The sequence below is a fragment of the Pseudopipra pipra genome, chromosome 4 (genome assembly GCF_036250125.1).
Source record: "Pseudopipra pipra isolate bDixPip1 chromosome 4, bDixPip1.hap1, whole genome shotgun sequence".
Classification (NCBI taxonomy): Eukaryota; Metazoa; Chordata; class Aves; order Passeriformes; family Pipridae; genus Pseudopipra; species Pseudopipra pipra.
Genome location: NC_087552.1, coordinates 66,553,803 through 66,581,234, shown reverse-complemented (window position 1 = coordinate 66,581,234; position 27,432 = coordinate 66,553,803). Strand labels below are relative to the sequence as shown.

General features: G+C 37.0%; 1 protein-coding gene across 5 annotated transcripts in view; it reads left to right on the top strand.

Annotated features, from left to right (window-relative positions):
- Positions 1–24,209, top strand: part of HTT (huntingtin) — an 80,760-nt gene extending 56,551 nt beyond the window's left edge. For all 5 annotated transcript variants that reach the window (XM_064653360.1, XM_064653365.1, XM_064653363.1 and 2 more), the window contains 22 exons: positions 1,037–1,175; positions 2,699–2,821; positions 3,630–3,843; positions 4,040–4,185; positions 4,620–4,797; positions 5,088–5,183; positions 6,045–6,232; positions 7,394–7,520; positions 8,908–9,008; positions 10,226–10,380; positions 10,756–10,895; positions 11,069–11,151; positions 11,428–11,558; positions 11,744–11,873; positions 12,647–12,802; positions 14,480–14,670; positions 15,216–15,330; positions 15,553–15,766; positions 15,903–16,008; positions 17,364–17,526; positions 18,150–18,310; positions 19,226–24,209. In XM_064653360.1, coding sequence (XP_064509430.1) covers positions 1,037–1,175; positions 2,699–2,821; positions 3,630–3,843; positions 4,040–4,185; positions 4,620–4,797; positions 5,088–5,183; positions 6,045–6,232; positions 7,394–7,520; positions 8,908–9,008; positions 10,226–10,380; positions 10,756–10,895; positions 11,069–11,151; positions 11,428–11,558; positions 11,744–11,873; positions 12,647–12,802; positions 14,480–14,670; positions 15,216–15,330; positions 15,553–15,766; positions 15,903–16,008; positions 17,364–17,526; positions 18,150–18,310; positions 19,226–19,439 — 3,271 coding nt within the window. In that variant the 3' untranslated portion in view covers positions 19,440–24,209. The remainder of the gene's footprint in view (positions 1–1,036; positions 1,176–2,698; positions 2,822–3,629; positions 3,844–4,039; positions 4,186–4,619; positions 4,798–5,087; positions 5,184–6,044; positions 6,233–7,393; positions 7,521–8,907; positions 9,009–10,225; positions 10,381–10,755; positions 10,896–11,068; positions 11,152–11,427; positions 11,559–11,743; positions 11,874–12,646; positions 12,803–14,479; positions 14,671–15,215; positions 15,331–15,552; positions 15,767–15,902; positions 16,009–17,363; positions 17,527–18,149; positions 18,311–19,225) is intronic.
- Positions 24,210–27,432: the final 3,223 nt, after the last annotated feature.

Sequence of the window (27,432 nt, the reverse complement as noted above, 5' to 3'; positions counted from 1 at the left end):
GTTGTGTTTGCTGTGTTGAATTTGCAATAAACTTAAGAATTGCAGCAAGCTAAAGGCGTGATATCATCAAATTCTCTGTCCTGCATCCCACCCAGTATTTAACTTTTGAGAAGTAGCAATCTCAAAGTAATTTCTTGACAAAAATCTGTATTAGTAAAACCAACTTTATTTTTTTCAAACTTTTGCAGAATATTGTGAGTCCAAGCTAGGTGGGATTGGCTTTTGTTGGTTTGGTTTGGTTTTGTTTTTCCCCAGACTGCTTTTAGAAAAAGGAGCAAATTATTTAGTTTTTGAAAAAACTTTATTTGATATTGGAAAGATCTTAATTTACTACTCTTGTTGTCATTGATCTTTGAAGTTAATGTCTGTTGACTGAAATGAGAAATAAGTAGGGAGAAAGAACCTAAAACCCAAGACTGCAGTAGATCAATAGTAACATGCCTTCATAGGTAACATCACATTTGAATTTTTATAAAAACCCCCAAAAAATTAGTTTGTACAAGTTCTTGATAGCAGTAGTGGAATTAAAAAAAAAACCAAACCAACCAAACAAAAGAACCCTTACCCCCCCAAAAAAAAAATCCCTGACACTGACATAAATCCAAAAACTGGAATTCTTAATATATTTGGAAAAAAAAGTATAGTTTTAGTGGATTCTTCATTAGTATCTTTTAGAATGTATTTGCCTGCAAACAAATAATCTGTACACTAACTTTGATTCTTCTTACTCATTAAAAAGATTTACTACATAAAGAAACTGAACAGCTTGTATTTCACACTTAAGTATTGTACGAATTCTAAAACTAAATTAAATTTAAATGTTTACTGTCGGTGGTGCTGAGTTAATTTGTGTTGGCCACTGATATCTGGAGAAACTTGCAGTTTTGCATCCTATGACTGCATATATCCATCAAAAACTTAAGACCCTACTGCTTTTGTCTCCTGGGATTGGAATTGATTCACTGGATGTCTTTGTGTTTTTAAATTATTTACAAAACTGAGTTAGCTCTCTGCTGATGTGTTCTTCTGCTTTCAGACACCAAAGACTTTACTCGCTCTTGGATAGGTTTCGTCTTATGGTAGCACCAGACACAACTAGTCCTTCACCTCTGGTTACCTCACACCCATTAGATGGAGAAGACCAACCAGCTTTAGAGAATGTAATTCTAGACAAAGTAAGATGATGTTTAGAAGAGTCACTAAAATTGCAAAATATATAAATACATCTTATTTTTACTGTGCAGTTAATGCTCTCAGGATTGTCAGTGTATCTCAAATATAGATCAGTGATTAATTTCATACGTGTTGGCTGACTGTTGAACTTAGGGTGGATAATTAGCACTTGCATAGATGTTTGTTATATTGACAGTGCTGTGAAAAATTTACCAAATTTGGTTTCTTTGCCTGACTTTAACGGAAAGATTTAGTAGAGACAGATAAATAATCTGGGGGGTTTTATGTGTTTACTACGGTGATTAGTTTTATTCATTTGCTGAAAGTTGTTGGTTGGCTCTTGAAAATTAATCATTACTTGTCCATTACTTTTCCCTTCTCAGCTTTAAATTAATTTCAGAGAACCGTCTCAAATATTTAGCTGTTTCTGTCTTTCGTTTCTGTCTGTATTTCCAAGAGGGGTGGGGGGCTAAGAGCAAATCTTTGAGGCCCGTGCCTTCCTTTTTTCTAGTTTGTCCCATGGCACAGATAATTTCTCCTTTTCATTCCTCCATGTTCTACAGTGATACATGGTGATAGGAAACATATGTAGCTGAGTTGGAAAAAATTATTTGATTAGCTGACAGTTTGGACGAGTCTGATAACCACTCGAGGAACCCATTGGCTTAGGGGAGAGATTGAGAGCTATTGGACAGCAGGAGAAAATGCCCCATAGACTTCTGTCTTCATATTAACCAAAAAATCTAATTCCACCATCACTGAAAATCTGCGCAAAGGAAGTAGTTTTTGTGTGCTTCCTCCACAACCTCTACATAGTTCATAGAATCACAGAATATCTGAAGTTGGAAGGGACTCATGAGGATCAATGAGTCAAACTCCCTACTTCTCCCAGGAATACCTAAAACTAAATCATATGACTAAGAGCGTTGTCCAGATGCTTCTTGAACTCTGACAGGCTTAGATGTGTTCTAATTAATATCAGCAATTTTAGGTTGTCCAGTTATGATAAAGAAAACTAGTAATGGAGTAAATTTGCAGTCATGCAAGGTCTTAATTTATTCCAGGGATTGTTAAAAGATAGATGTTATCTTCATCTGTGGGTTTATTTGAATCTGAAGACTTTTCTTCTTTGGTTATAGTATTGGGTTTTTGCCATTACTGTTATGTTTGTGTGACTACTGAGTATTCCATGCTTCTTTCTAGATAGTCTCCCCAGCTTTAGGATCTTAATACATACACCTGGACTATATATAAAGATTCATTTTTCCTCATTTCCTTTCCCTACTTTATGGAAATAGACAACTTATCAGTGAACACCTATTGGTCTAGTTTGAGATGTTCCATTTCCATTCAACAGTTGTTTGTTTTCCTTTGCTTTTTTCACTGAGGTTTTTTTACATTAATTTAGCCTACTGTAGCCTAAACAGACATTCAGTGCCAATGAGCAGTTCTCCTCTTGCCTCCATGAACTGTCTTATTTTCTGAAAACAAATGTGTAATAAATTTCCTTTTTTAATTATTAAAGGACTGGTATGTGTCACTAGTGAGGTCACAGTGTTGCATCAGATCTGACTCAGCACTGCTGGAAGGTGCAGAGCTGGTAAATAGGATTCCTCAGCCTGACCTGAACTCCTTCATGACCAGCAAGGTAATTTCTTTGTCAGATGAAGAGGATGTAATTAGTTCCAGTGTTCATATTGATAGTATTAATAGATTACATTCTTAAGTGGTTACATTCTTAAATGTAAATACTTCAAATTTGTATAATACTTGTAATTAATTTTGGAAGCTAAAATAGTAGACATTTGTGTAACACAGTAGATATCTGTGTCTAGCAATATTGCTAATAGTATCTTTCTAGTAGTACAAGTTGGATGTATAGAGTGGAAACAAAGGTTCCTTTACGTATTGCAATCACAATAATCCTGTGTTGCCATTTTACATAATCTTCTTGTTTTGCCATGCAGTCCATCTGTTTTTCTGTAACCTTTTCAAAATCTATGCTAGATGACTTGCAGTGTGCCAGTAACAGGCCACAGATACTGAATCTGGCATAAAGGACAGCTTGTATCTGTTGCTTTTTTTTCTAAGAACATATTTTTTTCAAATTCTCTATGTTACATTTGCTGCTGGTATGCAGAAATAATAGTGGGGAAACTGTTCTTAAAAAGATGTTTGACTTGTTGGTTTGAAAGCTTATTACTTGAAGATTCCTTGTGTATATGCTGTCCTTAAGCTTTTTTCACACATTGTCCTGAAAATCTGGAATAAGCATTTTCTTTTCCAGTATGGTTCTGATTGGAATTTAAATGTGGAACCCATGTGGGCTTAACTGTGGTGTTGTTACACCACAATAGAGCAGAGGTCATAATAGTAAGTTAGTTAATTGCTAAACCATCAATTTACCACCATATTAGTATGCCAGCAATTTCTTTTTATTTACTCTTTGATTTCAGGAATTCAACCTAAGCTTGTTAGCACCTTGTTTAAGCCTTGGCATGAATGAAATCTCAAGGGACCAGAAGAGTAGCCTCTTTGAAACAGCTCGGAGGGTAACTCTGGATCATGTGTCTTCTGCTGTACAAAACCTTCCTGCCAACCACCAGGTTTTTCAACCACTATTGCCACCTGAGCCATCAGCCTACTGGAAAAAACTAAGTGATATCTTTGGTAATAGAAATAATGGTCTTTTAAAGTTTATTCTCTCCACAGCAAAGATACTTTACTGATGTGTTGTCAATACATGAACTTGCTATTTAAAAATACCAAGATATCTGCATAAAAGTGCTTATGAAATAATTCTGAAAAGCATTTATTGAAGGGAAAAAATTCAAACTGCTAGATTTCATCCAGTCTTGTTTTATAGGAGATGAGGTGATGTATCAGTCTATGATGACACTTTGTCGTGCACTGGCTCAGTATTTGTTGTTACTCTCAAAACTACCAGTTGGTCTCCGTGTTCCTCCTGACAAAGAGGATGATATCCTGAAATTTGTAGTGATGTCAATAGAGGTAAGAAACTACAGCATAACTGAAGATGTGATGAAATGTTGGGAGAGGGAATAACTTTGTCTTAAACTGATAACCACTGAGTAACTTTTGATGTGGGTGATTTTTTTGTCTTAATTGTAGAAATTTCTTCATTGGTCTTTGACCTGTGCTAGTAAATCACATTTGGCTTATGGGACAAGAGCAGCTTTTTACAAGGAGAGGTTGATGGAATGACCTTGGCATTTGGGAGAATGGGCTCTGCACTGATATTTGGGACACTGAATAAACACTATATAATGGTCATAATTTTCTTGTACTCTTCTCTCAGGAAAAAAATCCGTACTATTTGCTAATAAAACTTTACATTTTGCTGAGTTAACAAAAAATTACCTTTGGTTAGAAGTTGTTCTGTTGTGAGAATTTGCTATTAATGGGAAACTTCTATTTTTACACAGGCACTATCCTGGCATTTAATGCATGACCAGATTCCATTAAGTGTAGATCTTCAAGCTGGTCTGGATTGTTGCTGTCTGACACTACAGCAGCCTAGTCTCTGGAATTTGCTGGCTTCTGCAGCTCATGCAACATATGCTTGCTCCTTAATTAATTGCATTAGATTTATCATAGAAGCAGGTGAGTGCAGTTTGAACAGCTAGGAGAAATTTTTGTTAATAAATTATCAGTCATTGCTATCAAATGCTGGGTGAGGATCTGGAATATTTCCTTTGAGTCCTTATTAATTATTTGTTTGACAAATTTATTTTTTACTACTTTAATTTCTCATTTAAAGTTTTGTGTTTACTTTTGAACATGGCAGATGCCTTGGATATGTTAAACATTTGATTACTATGTGGTGTTGATTAGAAAAATTAAATATGAAGTATGCAATAGCTGTATCTTTCAAATATTTTTCTCAAATTCAGTTGCTGTGGAACCTGGTAATCAACTTCTTAGTCCTGAAAGAAAGAAGAATACTTCAAAACCTTTAAGTGATGGTGAAGTTGATTCAAATGTACCAAGTAAGTAAATGGTGAATTCCACTTTACCTTAAACGTTCACTGAAGAAATATTTGAAGGTACCCTTTCCATTACTATTATTTTTAACAATGCGAGTTCATCTGAGACTTTATTTGTATTTGGTAAATGTCTATTAAATATAGGTTGACGTATTTTTGACAGGTACAGTTGCTTTTCCTTGGGAGGTAAACATTAATGCAGCTGTTTCCTTTGGGGGATTGTTAGCTGTGCAGCATACTACAGACTGAGGTTTTCAAAGTGTTGTGGGATTTTAAAATTTTGTGTGGGAGAGGTAGAATTGTTAATATTTCTTCTGAAGAATGGCAGATTAATTATCTGCCCTTGTACAGCATGGGAGCAACTATGTTGAGGTGAAGGTCAGGTCTACTCTGCGTGTGGACAGCAGTGTCCTCCATATCCAGCTGTGCTGGTATAGTAAGATATCACTTCCATCTACAGAAATTATCTGTTGCTCAGGTTTAGCATAGAGCCAGCTATGAGTCTGTTTTCTCATAAAACAGATTTATTTGGTCACTTTAAATTCACATCAGTACTCTATTCAGTGTGGCCTATTCTTGTTGGGGTTGGCAGGGGAGCTGCTCTTCTGACAAATCTCAGGTACTGGTGATCTCCAGCTCTGAGACTGGCAAACAATGCAGGCCATTGCAGGGAGGGTTGTAGGACTACTCATCAACTAGCTGAAATGTCCTAGAATATTTCTTTTTATGTGTCATAGTTGTGGTTTTGTTCTTTTTAGATGGCATACTCTTTTATTAAGAATTCTTTTGTTTTTCTATCTTTTTAAAAAAATCATGTCTTTTGAATAGATTCATAAAACTGAATTTCTTTCTCTCCCTACAAAGAAACCAAGCACATTACTGCAGCGTGTGAAATGATAGCTGAGATGGTGGAATGCTTGCAGACTGTCTTGTCACTGGGGCACAAAAGAAACAGCAGTATCCCTGCCTTTCTTACTCCTGTCCTCAAGAACATCATCATCAGTTTAGCAAGGCTGCCTCTAGTGAACAGTTACACAAGAGTACCTCCCTTGGTATGTTTATGATGCTTTGTTTTCAGGACTTTCAAAGTTATTGAAAAACTTTTTGAAAACCAGACATGGGTGCTGCATCTCAAGTTCTGCATCAGTAGGACTTCAGCCTTAAGTTAGTTTGATCAACCCGTTTGCCTTTTTGAACACTGAGTTGCAACGTTGTAAAGATATCAAATAAGAGTTCACGTTAGATTCACAGATTTGATTAGCAGGGAGTGTAGATGCTCCTTAGGTGAAAAATTATCTAGCTGGTAGTTTAAGAAAGAAAGAGCAAGAACTGGATGCTTTGTTAGGGCTTATATTTCATACTGCTTGGTGGTATTGCTTAACCTGGAAGAAGTGCAAAATCTACACTAGTACCTTTTTTAACACACAACATTTTCTGTCTTGCTAAGCACCACAATGATACAATGGTGCTGAGGTGTCTGAACTGATTCAGGTATTTGTGTGTGGTACTATACCCTGTATTGCATGCAAATACTTTTGGATTGGTATTACCATTCTTTCCTAAGTCATCTTGGGTCTTTTGGCTTACGTAAAATGTGGATTTGAGAACATCTTGTGATTACCTCCATGTATTGTTACTACTGTGAAATGACTTTGTTTTAGTAATCTTCAAAACCATTACTGGAAACATGCTTATTAAGTAGAGCAAAAGGGAGTTTCCTGATATGTGCAAGGCCATTTCTCAGGCCTTTCTCTGTTTTTGAAGAGATGTCAAAAGATATTTTTCTTGACTGAGAATTTTTTGCCCACTCTTGTGGGCACTCTGTGCTTTCTCAGGTGTCGGTAGTATGTGAGCTATTTTCCCTGAATTCCCTTTCAGCATATCTGCACAATCTAAGAGTCACCTGGCATCTAAATTCTAAACTGAAATATGTGACAGGAACTTATTAATTTTATGTCCCAGCTTAGATGATAAGACTGAGTAGTTAATTAACTGTGACAAATATGCTGAAAAACCCCCTAAAATTAGAAATGCAGTGTAAAATACATAAGAGCTGTATTAGATGTTCAAACTTTCTCAAAGTATTTTTGTATTTGGAGAATTACTTTATTTACTGATATCTTGTTGCTTTTGAATGGTACTTATATATTTAGAGCTGTCATGTAAATACTATATCTGGTTTGTATAATTAAACTTTTATTATATTTCTTTAGGTGTGGAAATTAGGCTGGTCACCAAAGCCTGCAGGTGACTTTGGCACAGTTTTTCCTGAAATCCCAGTAGAATTTCTTCAAGAAAAAGAAATCTTTAAGGAGTTCATCTATCGCATTAATACACTTGGTATGTACAAAATTAAAAATTAATACATTTGGTTCTTATTGGGCATTTACCTGTATTGTGAAGTTACTGAATAACTGTATCTAGTACTGTTTGCTTACTTTTGTTGCTTATGTGGGAGACAGATACTATATTTCAGAGCAATTTAGTAATTGTGCTGCAGTAATTCTTATATTTTGTTCAATGCAGAGAATAAATTATAGAAATAAAGCCAAAAACGAGTCCAACTTCGGGAGATAATTTCAAGGTGCTCTTGCAGAATGGCCACTTGTTTTCTGGAGCATACACTTGTCCATATGTTCGAGAATATTTTGCTTCCCCCCACTTTTTTCTATTAATATAGAGTTTAGTATATAAATAGAATTTAGTGCCAAACTCTCAACATTTAAAATGAGATGATGTCACTTTAAAGCTTCTGGATATGTTAAGATTTGCTGAACGAGAGCGGTATGGCTTAAAAGTTCATGTCTTTGTCAACAGATGGGACTGTCAAGGATTATGCATCAAATTTTCCATATGCTTACAGAAAGTCTTTGTGGTTTTTGGGTCCATCTATTCATCCCTCCCCCCAATCTATGGGTTAATATTTTACTGATTTGTGGTGTAGCACTTTGATCACTGTAATGTCTAAGATACCATTCTCATTTTTGATTGTGTATAGATATCATTGCTATAAACTGCAAAGTATTATTCAGGAACCCTCTGCAGTCTTTTATAGGTAAAAATCTGATTGGGAAAACTTTAAAAAGTGCTTTAATTTTAATGGACTATTTCTAGGCAACTTGGTCATTTTACTTTTGGGGCATGAAGATTCCTTGGATTGTTATGGGTTTCTCCTTGACTTTACTTTCTGTGAGAATTGGCCAAGTTTCTGGATTATTTTTTGTATTGTGAAAACCTGATATATCTCACTGCTTTGACAATTGGACAATCAAAGTAATATTTAAATGTCTATAAGCTGAACAGGTGTCTATTACTGAACAGGACCTTTTAAATAGTAATCGTAACGTGCAGAACTCCCTTCTAAGGACTTCATCGCTTTCAAAAGTAGAACAGTTTAAATCTCAGCTCTAGTGATTACACAGAATCACAGAATATGCTGAGTTGGAAGAGACCCACAAGGATCATCGAGTCCAACTGTTATCCCTGCACAGGACCATCCCCAGGAATCCCACCATGTGCCTGAGAGCATTGTCCAAAAGCTTCTTGAACTCTGTCAGGCTTGGTGCTTTCACCACTTCCCTGGGGAGCCTGTCCCATTACAAAAATGCCAAATCCAGTAGGAAATGGTATGAAACTAAATCTATGGAAATGATGTCCCATTTTTTTAATGCTGTTTCATGCTTACATTTGTACTGACATAAATGGCTGTCTCTGGGTGTTTCCATAGGATGGATCAGCCGTACTCAGTTTGAAGAGACTTGGGCTACTTTGCTTGGTGTGCTCGTAACTCAGCCTATTGTAATGGATCAAGAGGAGAACCAGCAAGAGGTAATGTCATTCACTGAGTTTTTTAAATTAAATTTTACTTAAACTAAGAACAATGTTTCTACTAATAAAACTGTAGAGCAGAAAAGAAGCGACTGAAACGAAGACATTTTTTCTGTTTTGTATTTCCTTCCCTTCATTTCCCTGTGAGTTCAGACACATCCATCTTATGGCTTAAAGCTTCTGCAAGCATGTAAAGAGTTTGGAAAAAAAGCTGTTTTGACTCTATATTAGTACATCATTCAACACAGTTCAAAGTTTGCTTGATTAGATGTTTGGCTTTAGGCACAAAAGGATCTCTAAAAACTTTGAGAGAGACAATGTGTGAGAGAACTGTGCCTTAAGGAAATATACTAGTTAACTGTGACTAATATGTATTACTGCAATTACCTGTGCTATCTAATAATCAAGCGTCAAGGGGAATTGCTTTGGTAAGATTTTTTTTCTAAGATTCTTGACTAGAAATTAACTGACCTGGAGATGTGTCTCACTCCCAGTTGTAGACTGTATATTATATATTTGGGCTTCTAACTCAGGAAAGCCTTCAAAATTCAGTGGAGGGCATTTAGGGATCAGAGCTGAAGGAATTTATAGCAAAATTCATGTCCAATTTATGTACCAAAATATATGTGTTTATGTATTTATATACCAATTTCTATACCAAAATATTCATGTCCAAAGAAGGGCAACAAAGCTGGTGAAAGGTCTAGAGCACATGTCTTATGAAGAGCAGCTGAGGGAGCTGGGAGTGTTTAGTTGGGAGGAGGCTGAAGGGGAACCTTAATGCTCTCCACAACTACCTGAAAGGAGGTTGTTGTAGGGATTTTCTAAGTTGAACATTTGTTACCATTTTACAGTCTCTTTTGTAGTCTGATGCTTTGTTTCACCAAGTAACTAATGGGTAGCTGCAAAGAAAGAAGCTAAACACTTGAAAAGTTCCAAAATGGACATCTTGAGGTTTCGATGCTGTTGGGATAAGACAGAATGCATGCAGAGTGGCTGATGAGATGGAAGGATGTGTTACTGCTGCAGTCAGTGCTTTGTGTGCACTGTTTCTGTCAGATAGATTTCTGGACGGGAAGAAGACTAGATGTCGGGCTGATTAATGGTAATTTAGTGAAAGGTGACAAACTGATATTCAGGGCTTTCGGGTTTTTTGGTTGGTTGGTTGTTTTGGGGTTTTTTTGTACAATTCAAATCACAGTGAGTTCATTTTACAGGAAGATACAGAGAGGACCCAAATTAATGTTCTTGCAGTACAAGCCATAACCTCCCTGGTGCTGAGTGCAATGACAATACCTGTTGCAGGCAATCCAGCAGTTAGTTGTTTGGAACAGCAGCCCCGCAACAAAGCTTTAAAAGCTCTGGACACAAGGTATGTTTTTTACTTGTTTTCAAATGCATACAATTTGTGATTAACACATAATTACAATTGCTTAGTCAAGCTGCGGCAAAAATATGTATACTCTATTTTCTAAGCAAGAATATATATAGATGGATCTGTTTACAAAGAAGTTACATGGACTGAGCATCATGAACCTGCTGAGTTAAAAGACCATCTGAAAAAGATAATTTCTTATTAAAATCTAGCAAACAGTGTGCAGAATGTATTTCTCAACACTTTTCAGTTTTAGCATCCCTGATAATGGAAAAAAGCACAGGCACATAACATTGCAGAGTAAGCCAGTCAGACTTGCACAAAAATGTTAAAGGAAAAATCTGCTTCAATTGATTTCTATTGGCCTTTCAGGTTTGGGAGGAAGCTAAGTGTTATCAGGGGAATTGTCGAACAGGAAATCCAAGCAATGGTATCCAAGAGAGATAATATTGCTACTCATCACTTATACCAAGCTTGGGACCCTGTTCCATCACTTTCTCCTGCTACTACAGGTAAGTTCTTGTGTGGGGAGGGGAAGGGATGAGTGAATTTCTTTTACATTTAAGAAGTGGAAAAGATACTCTTAGGAAAATTTATTTGAAATCCAGTTTGTAGAAAATGAAGCCATTTTCACATCTACTTTGTTATGCACTTCTAAAAGAATTCATCTTGTGTTTTGTTGTAGGTGCTCTTATCAGCCATGAAAAACTCTTACTGCAGATCAATACTGAACGAGAAATAGGAGATATGGATTATAAACTGGGACAGGTTTGTTAAAAGCTCAACTTTGAACTTGACTTTTATTATATTTCTGCCAGTTTGTGAAAAATTAGTTGAGGGATTGTTTAATGTCAAATAGAAACTAAGAGCTCTGAGTGACACAGGGTAGGTAGATCATAACTGGGTGTCTCTTCTCAGCCAGAATACTGTGTGTTGCCTGTCATTGAAAGGAAAAGTGTCAGGCTTTAAGATTTTTCTAGTCTGACTGTGGGGGTGTTAAATGTGCTTCTTTGTTATTTGTTTTTCTCTTGTTTATGTTGCAAGGTCTCTATACACTCCATATGGTTGGGAAATAATATCACTCCACTGAGAGAAGAAGAGTGGGGTGAGGATGAAGAAGATGAGAATGACGTACCTGCTCCTTCCTCTCCACCAACCTCTCCTATAAACACCAGGTATCTTATTTTTTTCGTGTCTTTTCTTTCCTTTGACTTATTAATAATCTTTTATCTCTTCATGTTGAGTTCAATAAGCTGGCTTTATAAATTGGGTGCTGGTAAATAACTGTATTATTTCAAATCAAGTATTTTAGCAGGACCTAAGAATAGCCATTTTAACACTTGTTTATTGTGCCTTGCAGGAAACACAGGGCTGGTGTAGATATACATTCTTGCTCTCAGTTCTTGCTTGAACTGTACAGTCAGTGGATATTGCCATCAAACCCTAGCAAGAGAACACCAGTTATTTTGATCAGTGAAGTGGTTCGATCAGTAAGTCCAAATTATTATTCAGAGTCATAATTGAGTATATGTTACCAAGTATTTGGAGCTAAGCAGCTTTCATACAGCATCTTTTAATATAAGGAACACACTGAATTTTCCTGCAGTGCTATTGTATGGGCTGTACAGAAATATAATTTGAGCAACTACAACATTATGCTGATTTAAGCTCTATAAGCACCTGGATTTCATGTTCTGCTGCTACATTACAAATACTTTATTATTACTTAATGATAATCAGTATTTTACTTGACTGTTTGCTAAAACAAGATTTTGTTATCCTAATCCTTTGTAAGAAAATGAAGATGAAACAATAGTGTATTAGAGAATTAAATTGACTGTTGAAGTGTAGAAGCAAAACTAAAGAACATAGGTGTGTAATGTGTCGATAGCCATTATTCACTATTATAAAAGACTTAAAATGAAACTATCCTTGCAAAAAAAGTATGCATTGAGTGTTTTGGAGTGGTTTAGTACATTGTAAATGGCAATGTTTGTTTATTTGTCAGAATTACTTAGCGGATTTGATTTTGTAAACCTTTTGGAAAAAAGGGAGATTTTGGAGGTAATTGTTGTCCAAAATGAATGGTGGAATTAATTCTGGACAACAACAGTTGATAGTTATTTCAGACACTTAGATAAATATTTACACATTTAATAGATAAATTGAGGAATCTTTTGCTTGCAATTATAACAGAAGGGAGAGTCAATTTTTGGCTGTCTGCTAATGAGCTTTTTTATATTCTGTTTTAATTTCTGTACAGCTTCTGGCAGTATCAGACTTGTTTACAGAAAGGAATCAGTTTGAGATGATGTATACAACATTGACAGAGTTGAGAAAGGTGCATCCATCAGAAGATGAGATTCTTGTACAATATTTGATACCAGCTACCTGTAAAGCTGCTGCTGTTCTGGGAATGGTAAGAAATTCTCATGAAAGTTTATTGCAAATTCCTGAGTGTCTGAGTAATTCATCCTTAGCTTCTGCTGCAAAGTCTGTGTACTTGGTAAGAGTGGTTTGTCTGTAAGAATACCCCTTAGCTGATCTGCATGGCTGTAAGAGGTAATAGGATAATTATTCTGGGCTTTCAGAGATTGCAAACTGAAAGGGGGTTTGGCTTGAGATTTTTTTGAGGTTTGAGCATAATTTAATGTGCTTTTTGGTTTGTCTCACTTAGTTCAGTGTTGCCTTTGCCCTGGACTCCTCATTTGTCACATTTCAGGCCAGAACTGAGGACTTGTGGAACAGCTTTTGCTAGATTTGTATTGCAGATGAATGGCTGTAATCTCATGGGAGGCTGGGACACTGCATTTAGTGAATATGTAGCCAGATAGTCAGATATCCCTTTTCTTTCCCTCACTCTTCCCTACATTGCACCATTCTGATTTTAAATGTGTAGACCAGAGGTATTTTCCAATGGACAATTCAGAGTGGAATTATTTAGGAAAATAATTACAAATTCTTTTGGAAGAAGTTAGCATTTCTAGAAACTCTGAGACTAATACAAAGCTATCTGGGTAATAGTGATAAGAGAAGTTTTGAAAGACTTTTGGAATAGGGCTTCCAGTAGCTATTGTAGCAGCGACTGCTCAAGGGAAGGCTGTGAAAGTGATGGCAAACATACAGAAAGTTTTACAGATCAACTTATTCTGACTAGGCTGTAATTTCCCACTCAGTGAACTAATAGCACCTTCTTACAAGCAAACAGCTGAATAGAACAGCTTAGTAGGAGTAAAAAAAACCCAGTTAATTCCATCAGGAGTTACTTGTCCTGTGCTCAGTTATGTAGAAAATCCACTTAAAAAGAGCAACAAGAGAGCACACACTGTAAAAGTGTCCTGTATCTTAGATAATTCATGAATACAGGGACAAGGTGAAGCAAAGAATTTCTACTAAATACTTAGATTGTAAGAAAAAGACTTTTCAAAACTAACAGTTTAGAATAGATTTTGCATATGCCAGTAAGTTGTTGTAATTTAATAACAGGGAGTGAAGTATCTGATACCAGCTTGGTGTTTGAATACTAAACATAGAATTGTAAAATCATTTAGGTTGGAAAAGACACTTAAGATCATTGAGTCTAACTGCTAACACTGCCAAGTCCATCACTAAACAATGTCCCTAAAGATGGAGCCTAAGGAGGCTCAGGGGAGACCTGACTGCTCTCTACAACTTCCCGAAAGGTTATAGCAAGGTTGAGGGTCGGCCTCTTTGCCCTGACTGCTAGTGACAGGACAAGAGGAACTGGCCTCAAGTTGTGCTAGGAGAGGTTTAAATTGGGCTTTGGCTGTTAGGAAGAATTTCTTCACTGAAAGGGTTGTCAAGCATTGGAATGCAAGTGGTGGAGTCACCATCCCTGGAAGTGTTCAAGAAACAACTCACAAAGTAACATCAATTTACTAGCTAATCTGCAAATCATCTCTTATCTGATTGCATTAGTCTTGTGACATTCAATTCAAAGTAGTTTTCAGCCAGGCTCTGGTTCATGCCCTATTTTTTGCTCTTTAATTTGTTCCAAGTATTGCCAAATGACAGGACTTGCCAGTATTTTGAACCAGTGTTGACTTCTAATGAATACTCTTGTTGGATGTATTAGGATAAAGCTGTGGCTGAACCAGTAAGTCGACTGCTGGAATCAACCCTAAGAAGCACCCATATGCCAAGTCGGATTGGAGCTCTGCATGGAATTCTTTATATCCTTGAGTGTGACTTGCTTGATGAGACAGCAAAGCAACTCATTCCAATTATCAGCGAGTATCTGCTCTCCAATTTGAGAGGAGTAGCACAGTAAGACTCTTTCCCCCTTTCCCCCCTGGCTCCAAACTGTTGCATGTTTGTGTGAAGAAAGGGGCTGTCTGCAGTTGTCAGTACATTTTAGAGCAGGCCATTGTATCAAGCAGGTTTTGGTATTTTCTTTGAAAATATCATCCAATTTTGCATTTAATTTACAGAGCAAAATGATACTTGAGGGTGAGAAAACATAGTTCAGGCTTTTGTCTCTTTGGTAAATTGTGTTCCTTAAACCTCATTTTTCTGTCAAAAGGCACACTCATGGAGTAAGACTTGCAGGATCAGTAATGAAGTTTATTTCTCCTAAACAGGTCAGGCAATGATAACTTCTGATTATGTGGCCTGACAATTTCTTGCATTGCACTGGATTTCCATGATAAGCTGTGTTCTCTTACAACATCTTGGTGATACTTTTTGGGATTTTAAAAATGGCATCAATTTAATGTGCAAAAATACTGTGTTTCTAGGAATTGTTTATAGTGTCTCTGTTTGTGACCTAGGCGACTTTGATGTGACCACTGGTGTTTTTTGCTTATTTACAGTTGTGTGAATATCCATAACCAACAGCACATCTTGGTAATGTGTGCAGCTGCTTTCTATTTGATTGAGAATTACCCACTTGATGTAGGGCCTGAATTCTCTGCAGGAATTATCCAGGTATGTTGTGATGCCTCCAGTCACAAGTCTTCATGTAACCTGGGATCACCAATTAGCAGTCTTTTAACACTTGATTACTGTGGTGTAGGTATGCTTTTGGGCTTACCTTCATCAGTTCTTCTTAATACCTGATGCCAGCCATACTAGTTCCAGTGGTATGGTGCTAGAAGATGACCTAAATACACCTCAAAACCAGGCAGTTGTCTTTTTGCTTTATTTCAGATGTGTGGAGTCATGGTGTCTGGAAGTGATGAATCAACACCATCCATTATTTATCATTGTGTCCTGAGAGGATTAGAACGACTCCTCCTTTCAGAGCAACTTTCTAGGCTGGATAGTGAATCACTGGTTAAACTGAGCGTTGACAGAGTGAATGTGCAGAGCCCCCACAGAGCAATGGCAGCCCTTGGATTAATGCTGACTTGCATGTACACAGGTATTCACTGTTTCATGTGCTGAGAGACTGCCTTACTAACAGTGCTAATTTTTTTTGGTTTATTGTTGTTACCAGGAGTAAAAAGGGTCTTATTTTAACATTCATGGTGAACTTGTAACAAATTGTTTTGGTTTAGGAAAGGAAAAAATCAGCCCCAGTCGTATCACAGATGCAAATCCTGGTGCTCCTGACAGTGAATCTGTGATCGTAGCTATGGAACGAGTGTCTGTCCTTTTTGATAGGTAAGAGGATAAAAGATGTAAGTGGGGCACTGGGAGGGAAATGATTGTGTTCATCACTGTGTGGTCACTTCTCTATTTGACAGTTCTCATATTTAATTAATGATGTTTCTCTACTTACTATTGCTTAACAGTTACCCTCCTAGTATACACAGTAACACTGATGGAATTGCTGAAGGCAGCACAAATGTACAGGAATGTAAATGAAAAACAGACATGTCCTAACTGATACTGTGTGTTGAACAAACCATAATACTTCATAAATGTATTTTCAGCTCCCTTCAGGTCAAACTCTCAAGAGCTTTTCAGGATGTCTTCTACATAATCAAGGATATAAATCCAGTTTACAGGAAATAATCTTTCAAACCAACCTGAGAGTTTAAAACTTTTTTCCCCTTCCCCCACCCAGGGGTTACTCTTTCCAAGGCTGTTAAGTAATTGCAGTGGAAGGGTACAGTAAAACTTCTGTATTCACATGGAACTCATTAAAGGAAACATTTCAAAACCCCTGTTTTGATCTGACAATCTCAAGCTGTCTTAAGTGAGTATAGCATGTTAGATTTTGTGTAGTAGTTTGTGGGTAATGGTTTACATTTTTTCAAGTGTTCAGTGGTTTTTCCATAAAAACTGGATGAGGGTTTCACTTCTGCACTCTGTGAGAACAGAACTAGAGCAGTGCTTGAGTGCCTTTGAAAATATTACTCTGAAGAGGCAGCAAAACAAATGTGAATACTACAAGCAGAAACTAACTTTGGCAGGGAAGAATCACATGATGGTAACTTAATCTTGACATATCAACAGATGCAGCCTTTATTAGAAAGACTTTCCAATCAGTGTTATTTAAGCAAAATTGGCTGTAAGTTGGAATATCTTTTCCCCACTTTCCAGAGCAGCACAACTTGTTTTTCTTGTTTGGTGTATTGGTCATTCTGACCTTGAATAAAAAATGTAAAGATGTTATGAGTGGAAATTAGTATTCTCCTTATAAATGGTCTTTTCTCTGATACCTAGGAGTAGTGATCTCCCTGTCCTTTTTTGTTCTTGTTTGGATTTTTCAGCATTCCTATTGCTAAGTCTCACCTCTCATGCAATTCCAGACCTTCAAAAAATGTGACTATTTAAAAAAAAAAGTGGGGAGTGGAGGGGGAAGGACATACCTGTAACAACTTTGATAGCTTTGATAGACCTCTTTGAGTATGTTACTAAGATTACATGAAGATTTGGATCCATCAGTGTTGAGAACTTGCCTATGTACAGATGAAAGTAAAATGTTCTTTCTATTGCCAATTAAACTGGAATGGAATGAGATACTTACTGGAATTCAATCATAAAATATTTTCTTTTTTAATATTTTTCAGGATCAGGAAGGGATTTCCTTTCGAAGCTAGAGTAGTGGCTCGGATCCTTCCACAGTTCCTTGATGATTTTTTTCCCCCACAAGATGTAATGAATAAAGTTATTGGAGAATTTCTGTCCAATCAACAGCCATATCCACAATTCATGGCAACAGTAGTTTATAAGGTAGTATTGATACATATATTTTTCTTCTTAAATGTTTCAGAAGATTTCAAATAACAATTCAGTCTAAGAGGCAAATACCAATTTTGTTAATTAAATCTAACAAACCAGTTGCAGTGATGGAGCTGTATGTCTGTGAGGTTTGTCTTCCAGACAACATGGAGGACTAGAATCCCCATCTCATCTGGAAGCCAAAGCCCATAGCAATACAGTTCAGTCAGTGATAATGAGAAAATAAAGAGAAAATTAGTATTTCTGATCAGACTGTCGATCTCAGGGAGCCATCCCAGGTCATCTGACCTTGTGAACCCAACAGTGAAACCCCTGTGGGCTCAGCTGGGCTTCTGTGTGTTTTGCTCTTCAGCACTTACTGGACTCATGCATCACTGGAGAGTGCATGTGTTCTCCACATTTGATCTGTAAAAACAGGCACCAGACAAGTCTTGCACTTCTCTATGATTACTTCAGTTTGGCACATGTGTCATGAGTTCACAAATTCTTCAGACTCAAGAGTTGTCTCCAAGAATCTGGTTTGTGAACCTCAGAGCTTTATAGCTGGAGAGAACCTTTAAAAGAGAAACTAAACTTTTTCCCATGACTTTATTCTTGTAAACAATATTTTGCAGGTATTCCAGACGCTGCATAGCACTGGACAGTCCTCAATGGTCCGTGACTGGGTGATGCTCTCTCTCTCTAACTTCACGCAAAGAACACCCGTGGCAATGGCAATGTGGAGTCTTTCCTGTTTTTTTGTCAGTGCTTCCACCAGTCAATGGATTTCAGCAATGTATCCTAAAAAGACTGAAAGTGTGCCATTTCTAGGTAATTATAGTGATTCTGTAAAGCACATTGCTAGCCTTGAAAGATGAGTACACAAAAAAGGCAGTTTTACTGCAATTAGTAGTGGTGTATATTGCTTTGTGCTGTTGTACCTCAGGTATGAAGGGAAAAAAAGAACTTCCAAAGAGATTAGGAGAAGCTGCTGCTTTAAGATCTGTTCCTTGTAACTATGCAAGATGATTGGGAAAGTCCTTACTTTGAAGGACTTTTTAAAAACTTCACCAAGATAACACTGCTGTGACCTTTAAAAGCTTTGCTTTGTATTCATTCTGCAAGATAAAATGTATTTTAAAAAAAGGAAAAAAGTCAGCAAACTCAAACTCAAGAAAATTATCCTCTATATACAAACTGTATTTTGCAAGTGTCCCCCTGGCTGTGCACTGCAGTAAGAGTAAGCATTGGCCAAAATAAATTGGAACAGCCAAAAGGCATACATAGGGGGTATTAGTGCTGGGTTTATTTAAAAACAAACAAGCCTCTCAAACAAACAGAAAAATAACTGTTGTGTTTCGTGACCAGATGAAAAAGTGGCCATTTGTCATGTTTGAAACTTCCTAATGACTCTCAATCTCAGCAGTGCTCTTTGGCTCTCAGCAGTGGCTGATTGCATTGTTTGCTCCAATGGATAAAGAAAACTACTGCTAGATTGAAATGAATTTCTGGGGATTAGAAATCGCACGATGTTAATGAAGGAATTAGATTTATGTAGTAGCAGTTGAATTGCTAGATGACAGTATTTTGCACTTGAACATTGTTGGTGAACTCAAAAATAAACCATGTTATTGCAGAACAGTGTTTAAAACCGCTACACACCAAAAGATGAGCAACCTCTGTCATATTATGACCTTAACTTATATTTCAGTCTTCCACATATTATCAGCAGAATGGGAAAATCAGAGCAAGTGGATGTTAACATCTTCTGTTTGGTGGCCATAGACTTCTACCGACATCAGATAGATGAAGAATTAGATCGGAGGGCCTTTCAGTCGGTGTTTGAGGTGGTGGCATCCCCAGGAACCCCATATCATCGCCTACTGAGTTGTTTGCAAAATGTGCACAAGGTCACAGCATGTTGAGCACCCTGATATGTAGTGGAACTGCATGACTAGTGTTGGAATATGAATTATGGGGAATGCAAGATCAAGAAAATATCTGGGGTTGCATTTGTGATAAATATGGACCTGTCAGTTTTACTTCCAGCAAGCACGGACACGTGCTCTGCAGCACTGGAAATCACCTGAGAAGCCTAGTGTAGTTCTTGTTGACACCAGGCACCTGTGAGTGGAAAGAAGTATGTCAGTGTTTTTCAAGTGGTGTGTGGGACTAACCTGAGACACACATAGTAGCTGTAAATACGAGCAAGTACCACGTGCAAGGTAACTGGTATTCCTCTTCTTCCAGTGTTCAGCTGAAGCCTCTGTGGTGCAGCCGGTAAGACACTGACAGACTGTTACTGCTGCAGTCATTAGCCAACTTCATAGTTTTATGTCCCTGTATATACTGTTGTGTAGTACAGAATAGAAATTGTTTCCTAATGTCTCTCCCAAACAAGGAAAAGAGAAAATGGCTTTTATGATTTGCACCTCCAGCATGTGATTTCTCTCTCTGGACTTTCTGATATCCAGTGGTGTATGTGTTGGTGATATCGGAGATATAGTGCACATACGTAACCACACATTTTTCTTTTTAATTCTCAGGATTTAAAATTTGAGTACGGTATATCAGTGAAAGAAATTTTAACTTAAATATTTCTATATTATGTACAGTATGTAAAATTGTAAGATGTGTCGTGCATGAGCTGTGCTGTAATTGGAGATGAACAGAAACCATGCTACTGAATGTCTTGACATCTGTATTGTCCTCATTTTTTTTCCCTTTGCTTGAATTCATGTTCCTTTTGGAAATCCATCTTAATGTACAGATTACATCTTGTTTTGCATCTCACTTTTTCTCAAAGTGCTTTAAAACTGGAATATGTTGATTAATTTGTCTTGAGAAACTGTACTAAGGAGGCATTCTTGTGATCCATTTTACTATAGCTTCTTTTGAATTCTTTTATTTTGAGACATAATGGTAAAAAAGAGGACTAGTTACTCTGGATCAAACTTTAGATACTTAAGAAACTGCTCTTATTTGCTGCACAGCATTTTAAGAGACAAAATGGTGCAAGCTCCCCAGTAGTCAACAACTGTTTGACCTTTCCTAACTGAGACCATGGAGTCACCTGGATTCAAACCACTCTCATGTAAACAAATTTTTGGTGGCAGTTAAGAATCAGAAGGCTGCTGTGGTCTACTTGGGGACTGGCTAAAGTGTTAAATTACACAACCTCTTTTATTACCTGTTGTATACATAATGCTTTAGACACAAACAGTACAAATATCCATGAATTTCAGGACACTACACAGGGCCAGATTTAGGTTTTACTCACCACCCAGGGAATGCCATTGATTCCTAAGCTTTACATGAGGAAATCTAGCACAGCATTTGTCTTTAGTTGTATTTGTTGTCATTCTTTCATTGTAGAGAAATGATACCTTGGTTCTCGGTCAGATCCTACATGTAATCTCTCTTCATTTCCTTATCACACCTTTTGGTGACACTTGGAAAAATGAGATAGTGTTGTCAGGAGGAGCATGTACTGTATGTATTTCTGTATATAATGTATATGTTGAAATTATACACATGTGACAACATTTAATGTATACAGATGTGTATATTTGTATTTATTAAACCCATGTATTTAAACTAATTCCAATCTAGACCAAAAATTGTTGCTTCTGCCCATAAATTGATTACAAAGGAATTGTCCGCTGGTGTCACTTCCTTTTAGAAACTGGTAGAGGAAATTGATAGTGTGGGCAGTAGAAACAACTGTAGATGTTGCTGTATTTAGCTCTCTACAGATCTTACTATCTAGAGCAATTATTTCCACCCTTAGTTGGGTTACTCTTCTTTCTTGGGCCACAGCACTGTGGTGATTTTTAAAGAAACTGAACAGGATTTCAGAAAAAGGTTTAATAAAATAGATACTGTTTGAAAGTTTTTGAGTTATATTGGAAATTATCTTAATTCTGATAAAAGTCTAATTCCAGGCAGTGAGATATAATGCCCTGTGTTTTCATTAAGGGGTAGTATAGATCACGCTTCCCTTTTGTAACCATCAGTAATCGTTTTGTACTGTAAACCCACACACCAGTCAGTTTTTGTATGATATATAGTTTAAGTGAAGATATTTTTGTAAGCTATTTTCCAAAATTTAAAATAGATTTTAATATATTTTTTAAGCATCAAGTTAGTCATAATCTCACCGTATAACAGTATATGTTGTGTTACAAAACTGTTAAATTCTTCATAATTTTAAGCTCCTCATGGTTAACACAGACTAGCTGGTTACTTTACCTTGGGATCAGGGAGCTAGACCCTTTATGAAACTTTCCAAACCAGTTTGGGACTTGCCATAGAATCTTTCCGACCACTGAAGAAATACATTGAAGTCAGCATGGCTGGATGAAAAACATTAGTTGTGGCAGGCTCCCTTTCCTCAAATGCCCATTGCCAGCCTTAGAGCAAATATTTGCATTACCTGTTTCAAGACAAGCTCTAGAGCTGATGCAGTCAGTTCTAACCTCACACAGATTCATTGGTAGTAATGACTTCATCTGTTTTAACCTCTCTTGGAGATTTGTCTTAGTATATACACCTCCTGTGATGTGTCCTAAGTGTCTAAAGAGGGGCACCTCCTCATAGGCAATTCTCTGTGACCTGAAGGGAATGTAGCTTAAGGGTCTTCCTAGTGTGCAAACACACTCTGGTAGTGCTTCAGTTCTGACATTTCACTGCAGCACACTTCCCTGTCCACTCTCCAGATGTGCTTGCTGCACCCTCATTTCTTTTGGAGTGAAATCATATTCAAAATCACTCCTTTCTGCTCTTAGTGTCAAGAGGTGTGTGACGGGGGCACGACAGTGGCCACATAGAGAAACCGATGTTGGGTTTAAAGGAAATAAATATATTGGTTGTCCCTTGAGATTGACTTAATGCGAGATTTTATTTCACAGAATGGTTTTAACTTGCTGTAGACAGAAAGCTAATTCTGAAAAATCAGGCTGTTCATTTTTTCATTGATAGCAGAGTGGAAGTGTGTTTGGGCTTAAGACATACATTTGGTATTCTGGCTAAACAAAGCAAACAGCATCTTTAATGTGCTTTGCAGTGAAACTGGCTTTTTTGCAGCCTTAGGAGATGAGAGGTATGGCAGGACAGGGAGCATACTTGAGACCGATTAATGTTTAAAACCTCATTTACAATTCAGTTGTCAAAGAACTTGCTTTACTAAATTAATAACGTGGCCCTCCTCTAAGAACACCATATACCAGCCAACTTGTTATAAATAGTTTTTGGGCCAGCTACCCACTGGCCCATTAAATAAAGTTTGATTTGTGTTTCATTTCAGCGTGCCCCCTCCCTTGCACTGAGTGCAAGAGTGAGGACTTGGAAACTACAACCCATTGTAAACCAGTTTTATTTGCAGGATTCAAAGTTTTCTTTACTATTTATGTTCTTTTCCAGTTGAAATTGAATGTGAGTTTATTTAAATCTTTTCTAAAGTGTATACTCAGATGTCAGTTCTTGCCTAAAGCATCTATTAAATGATTGTGTGTTACTTTTACTTTGGTAGGAATGCCTTCTCAGCACCAAGACATTGCTTGTTTCTTAACCACCAGCAGCATTCCGAAAGCACTGAGTAATGAGTGAACAGGTTCAGATCAAACGAAGGGGGGAACAAGTGGAACCTTTTGGGTTAAAAGTAATTTGTTGATATTTAGTAGATTTGCCTTAACAGCATTCTGTCTCACCATTCTTCTTTTTTGGTGGCTGTTAACTATATAGGAGGTTGTGTCAAAAACACTGCAAAGACAGTTCTCCAAGAGCAGCAGACCTTGTTTGTCTTAAGATTTTGTGGAGCTGTCAGGGCTAAGCATTTATACTTCCTAAATAACAGAAATTTGAGGGTATAATGAGCAATAAATATAGCAATAAGCAGTTTAATTAAATTCGGGATCTTACCCCGTGGTTGAAAGGGATAGGGTGGGAGAAGATGGGGAACTGATTGAGTATATTCATTGCATAGATCAGAATTTTTCCATGTACAATCCCAACTAAACTTTCTACTAAAGGTAGAAATCAACAAAGTGACAATGGTAGGTGCTTTGCTCTTTTAAAACAAATTTGGTTATAAGGATACAGCTGATGAAAGTTATAAGAGAGCAAAGTACTTTGCTAGTTTTTAGGTAGTTTAAGTATTCTAAAGTGAAAACAAGCTGCTGTAAAAACTAGAGTAAGCAATGTAGCAAAATTTTGGGGTAATTCATTATGTTAATTTTACCTAATACTAAGATTTTGGGTGAACTCTTTGTGCATGCTACCTAAATATTCATTAAAAATCTTGAGACTCCCACAGTCATACCCAGGAGAGCTTCTATTGTATATCAAGTTTCAGCTGTATTCAAGTAACTGGGTATAAATGCTGCAGAGCATTTGTGAAGCATGTGCTGCTTTTTGTCATGTGCATTTTGTGTGAGCTTATCATTCCCATCAGTCCGTGTATACACACCAGCAAGTTGGATAAACTTGACAAGGATAAGGTAATGCACCCTGTGCTGGTGTTTAGTTTGAGGGCGATGATGAGCAAAAGCTTGGAGCCCCAACCTGAAAAGAAATTGTACTCTAAGGAAAAGGAAAGCATATAATTTTAGATGTATGTTTAAGTTTAAAAAAAAAAAATGCTGAAAATACTGCACATTGAAACTAAAAGAAAAAATAAAATATAACTATTACTGTAAGTGATTTTTCTCTGGTTATTTATAAAAAGGTCTTGATCCATTCTTGCTAGAGTTTTTTTCCCCAGTATCTCTTCTTTTCAACTACTATCAAATAAGGAGCATTATTAAGATATGCAAAAATACTTGAACTCTCTACAAATGTAGGTACACTTCACAATCACAGTGCTCTTTGCAATTAACCAAGAACTATCACAGTTGAGCTTTTAATTGTATCTAATAGTCATGCTTGCCAAAACTTCTCTGGGATTCTAAATGAGATCAGAAAAGGCAAAATTTAAGTGTACAGCTGTATTCGTGAATGAGAGTGTATTTATCTGCAGCAGTCCTGGGGAGGGATAATGTTACACAGGAGAAGAAGTGGTTTAACTTGCCGAAGCTTGGTTTCCCAGCTGTTAGGCTGCATCTTAAAAGAAATTTCTGGGTGGTCTTGCTGCTGAACACTGGAGGATCTCTTGCAATACTCAACTGCTCAGAAACATCTTGTTTTGATTAAGTTTGCAGCACTTGGCTGTTCTCTGGAAACTCTGGCATAAGGTTTAAAGTAGTAGCTTAATGTAGAAAGCACGTGCTGGGTTTGTCCTTAGTCAAAATAACTTTTTTACATCTTGTTTTTCCTTGTCGGCATCGGTAGCGAATGATCAGCCACTCTTGTCACCTTTTAGTTTAGCCGTGGAACTGAGGAACAGAACTGTGCTGGGGTAAGTTTCTTTGTCTACAGAGTTGAAGACTTGTTTAAATAATAAAGTCTTCATCTTTTTGTCACTCAGAGAAGAATACCCATTTAATTTCTGGAAATATTATCCCTAAAAATGAATTGCCAGGCACAGCGAGATGAAGCATTGCACTTAGTAGATTAAAACTTTTTAATTTACTATAACTTTTCTGCTTTCCTCACTACCTCTCCTGTCCTCTATAGGTGTTGGGATTTTTCCCTTCTTTTTAGTCAGTGCAGCTGTAAGAGTATTGTAGCCGTCATTTGGGAATTGGCACGGCTCCACCCCAGTTACAAGACAAAAAGCTTTGATTGCTTGTAAAACTATAGCTAATTATACCATAAGTTTTGCATAACTGTTTGAAGAGATGAAAAGATTTGTAACTTGTAGGTTTGTTAAGAAGTTGGAAGTAGGAACATGAAAAAGTTTATGCAATATATAGAATGGTATCTTCTGAGCCAAACCTCCTGTTCTTCTATTGCAGCTGTAATTTTGTCTTAATTTTGTTTCTCATCTTTCCCATGTTTTGTACATCCAAGTATGGCAGAGCAATCCTTACCCCAGGTGTTGGTTTCATATCCTTCAAACTGCAAATGTCATGGCTAGATTTTGACCAAGTGCAACCTGATTGTTTTATCTCATTATTTACCTTTTGGAGTTCTTTCAGCCAGGCCACAGTTTGGGCTCCAAGCAAAATGCATCCCCGAGGGCTGGGTTTGACCACGCACCAGATGCCTACAGAGCTGTGAGCCAGGTTAAGGCAGACCATTTAAATATAATGGTTTTGCTAATCTAGCTCATCTGGAATTACATGCATTGTAAAACTTCAAGTCAGTGTTGAAATAACATCTCCAAATGAGAATCTTAGTTTTTTCTACCCCTTTCTCCCCTTGAGGAAGAGGTACAAAGTGTGTTTTCATCCCTATCTTGCTGTTAAATGGGATTGAAGCATCTGTCGTGTGGTCTGATGGAAATGCTTGTGTAAAGCTTTGCTAACTTTTCTTGATATGTCTTGTTAATGTTTCAAATACCATCTTTGGCATTTGATTTAACATCTATGAAAATAACACAATTCATTGTTTAACTTTTGTTTCAGGCAAGTTTGGGCAGATACTCTTTTAATTATACTTTGTTCATAGTCATTTTTTTTTTGCCTTCAGAACTGCTTCAAACTAACACTTTTAAATGAACGTTGGATACTGCAGAGCTGGGAGGTATTTTTAAGTGCTTTCGAGGCTTCTGATCCTTACATCTTCTGGTAATGTTGCTTAAGCTCATTCCTTCTCCTCCTGCCTTCTTTCCTCTGCCCTGGCTCCTAGCGTAAATATTTCACCTGGCAACTGCTTTAAAATAAAAGTTGTATGTCATCAATAGGTTGGTATGTGACTAAGTAACAGAGGGTAAGACTGAGTGATCCAAAGTACCTGGAGTTTATGAATTAATTGGGGGTCCTGAAGAAGTGAATTTTAAGAAGGGGACTGAACAAATCTCCAGTTTTTTAATACTTAATGTAACAATCTAAGAATATTGTTGAGGTGTTCATCAGTATCAAAATCAAATGCTTTCACAAATGGTATTTCGATCTGTACTTTTGCTGCTTTACTGTTTCTGTGGTTCTGTCTGCACTCACTGAAGCAAGAGGTTTATATACTGCAGAGTTACTTAAATGTGAGTGTGTGGATAATACCTGTTTCCATTGCAGTGTGATCTGATAATACTAAAAAATGTGAGAAACATGATCTGGCACATGGGAAACATGCAGGCAGCAATAACAGTAACAGAACTGGTGCTGAAAACATTATCTGGAACCAAGTTACATTATCAATGGTAAAGCAGAGACTTGTATTATGCTGACAGGTTAGTTTTCCAACTCTACCACAGGCCTGCTGTGGGGTTTGAGAGTATCCCTGTGTGAGAAAGATACAGCAAACCTGGTCTGATTAGAGTTGAGTTGTCTCAGATGACAGGATTAAGCAAACCTATTTGTCTTAGATCTATAAAAATCCAAACTGCATATTATACCTTTGAAAAAAATGATGAATTTGGTGATGATGGAGTGTTGTAAGATATCTTGTTGAGTTACTGTGTTACACTTGAGAAGATTGCTGCACCATCTGTACTGGTGAAAATATGAGGGACTCAATTTGTTGCAGTAAAACTTACAGTGCTTAAACTTTTGCATTTTTACTGATGGGTTAAATATCGTCAAAGTGGTTATTAATTATTAACTTCTTTGTGAGATCTGGCTCTCCTTTGTCTGTGCTGCTTTTGTTCTGAGTTAGACTGAATTAACTCTAGATGAAACATAAATGCCAGTCCCAAACTAAAAATGATCAAACTGCATTGTTCTGTGTAGCTTAATTACAAGAAAAAAAATGTGGAACAGGAGATGAAATTTATTGTTTCATGTGTACTCACTCATGTGTTTTACTGGCTATAAAATCTCATGTAGGCAGGATAACTTTGGAAGCTGAGTAGCATAAACAAGAATTTAGCCCTAAATTACATAT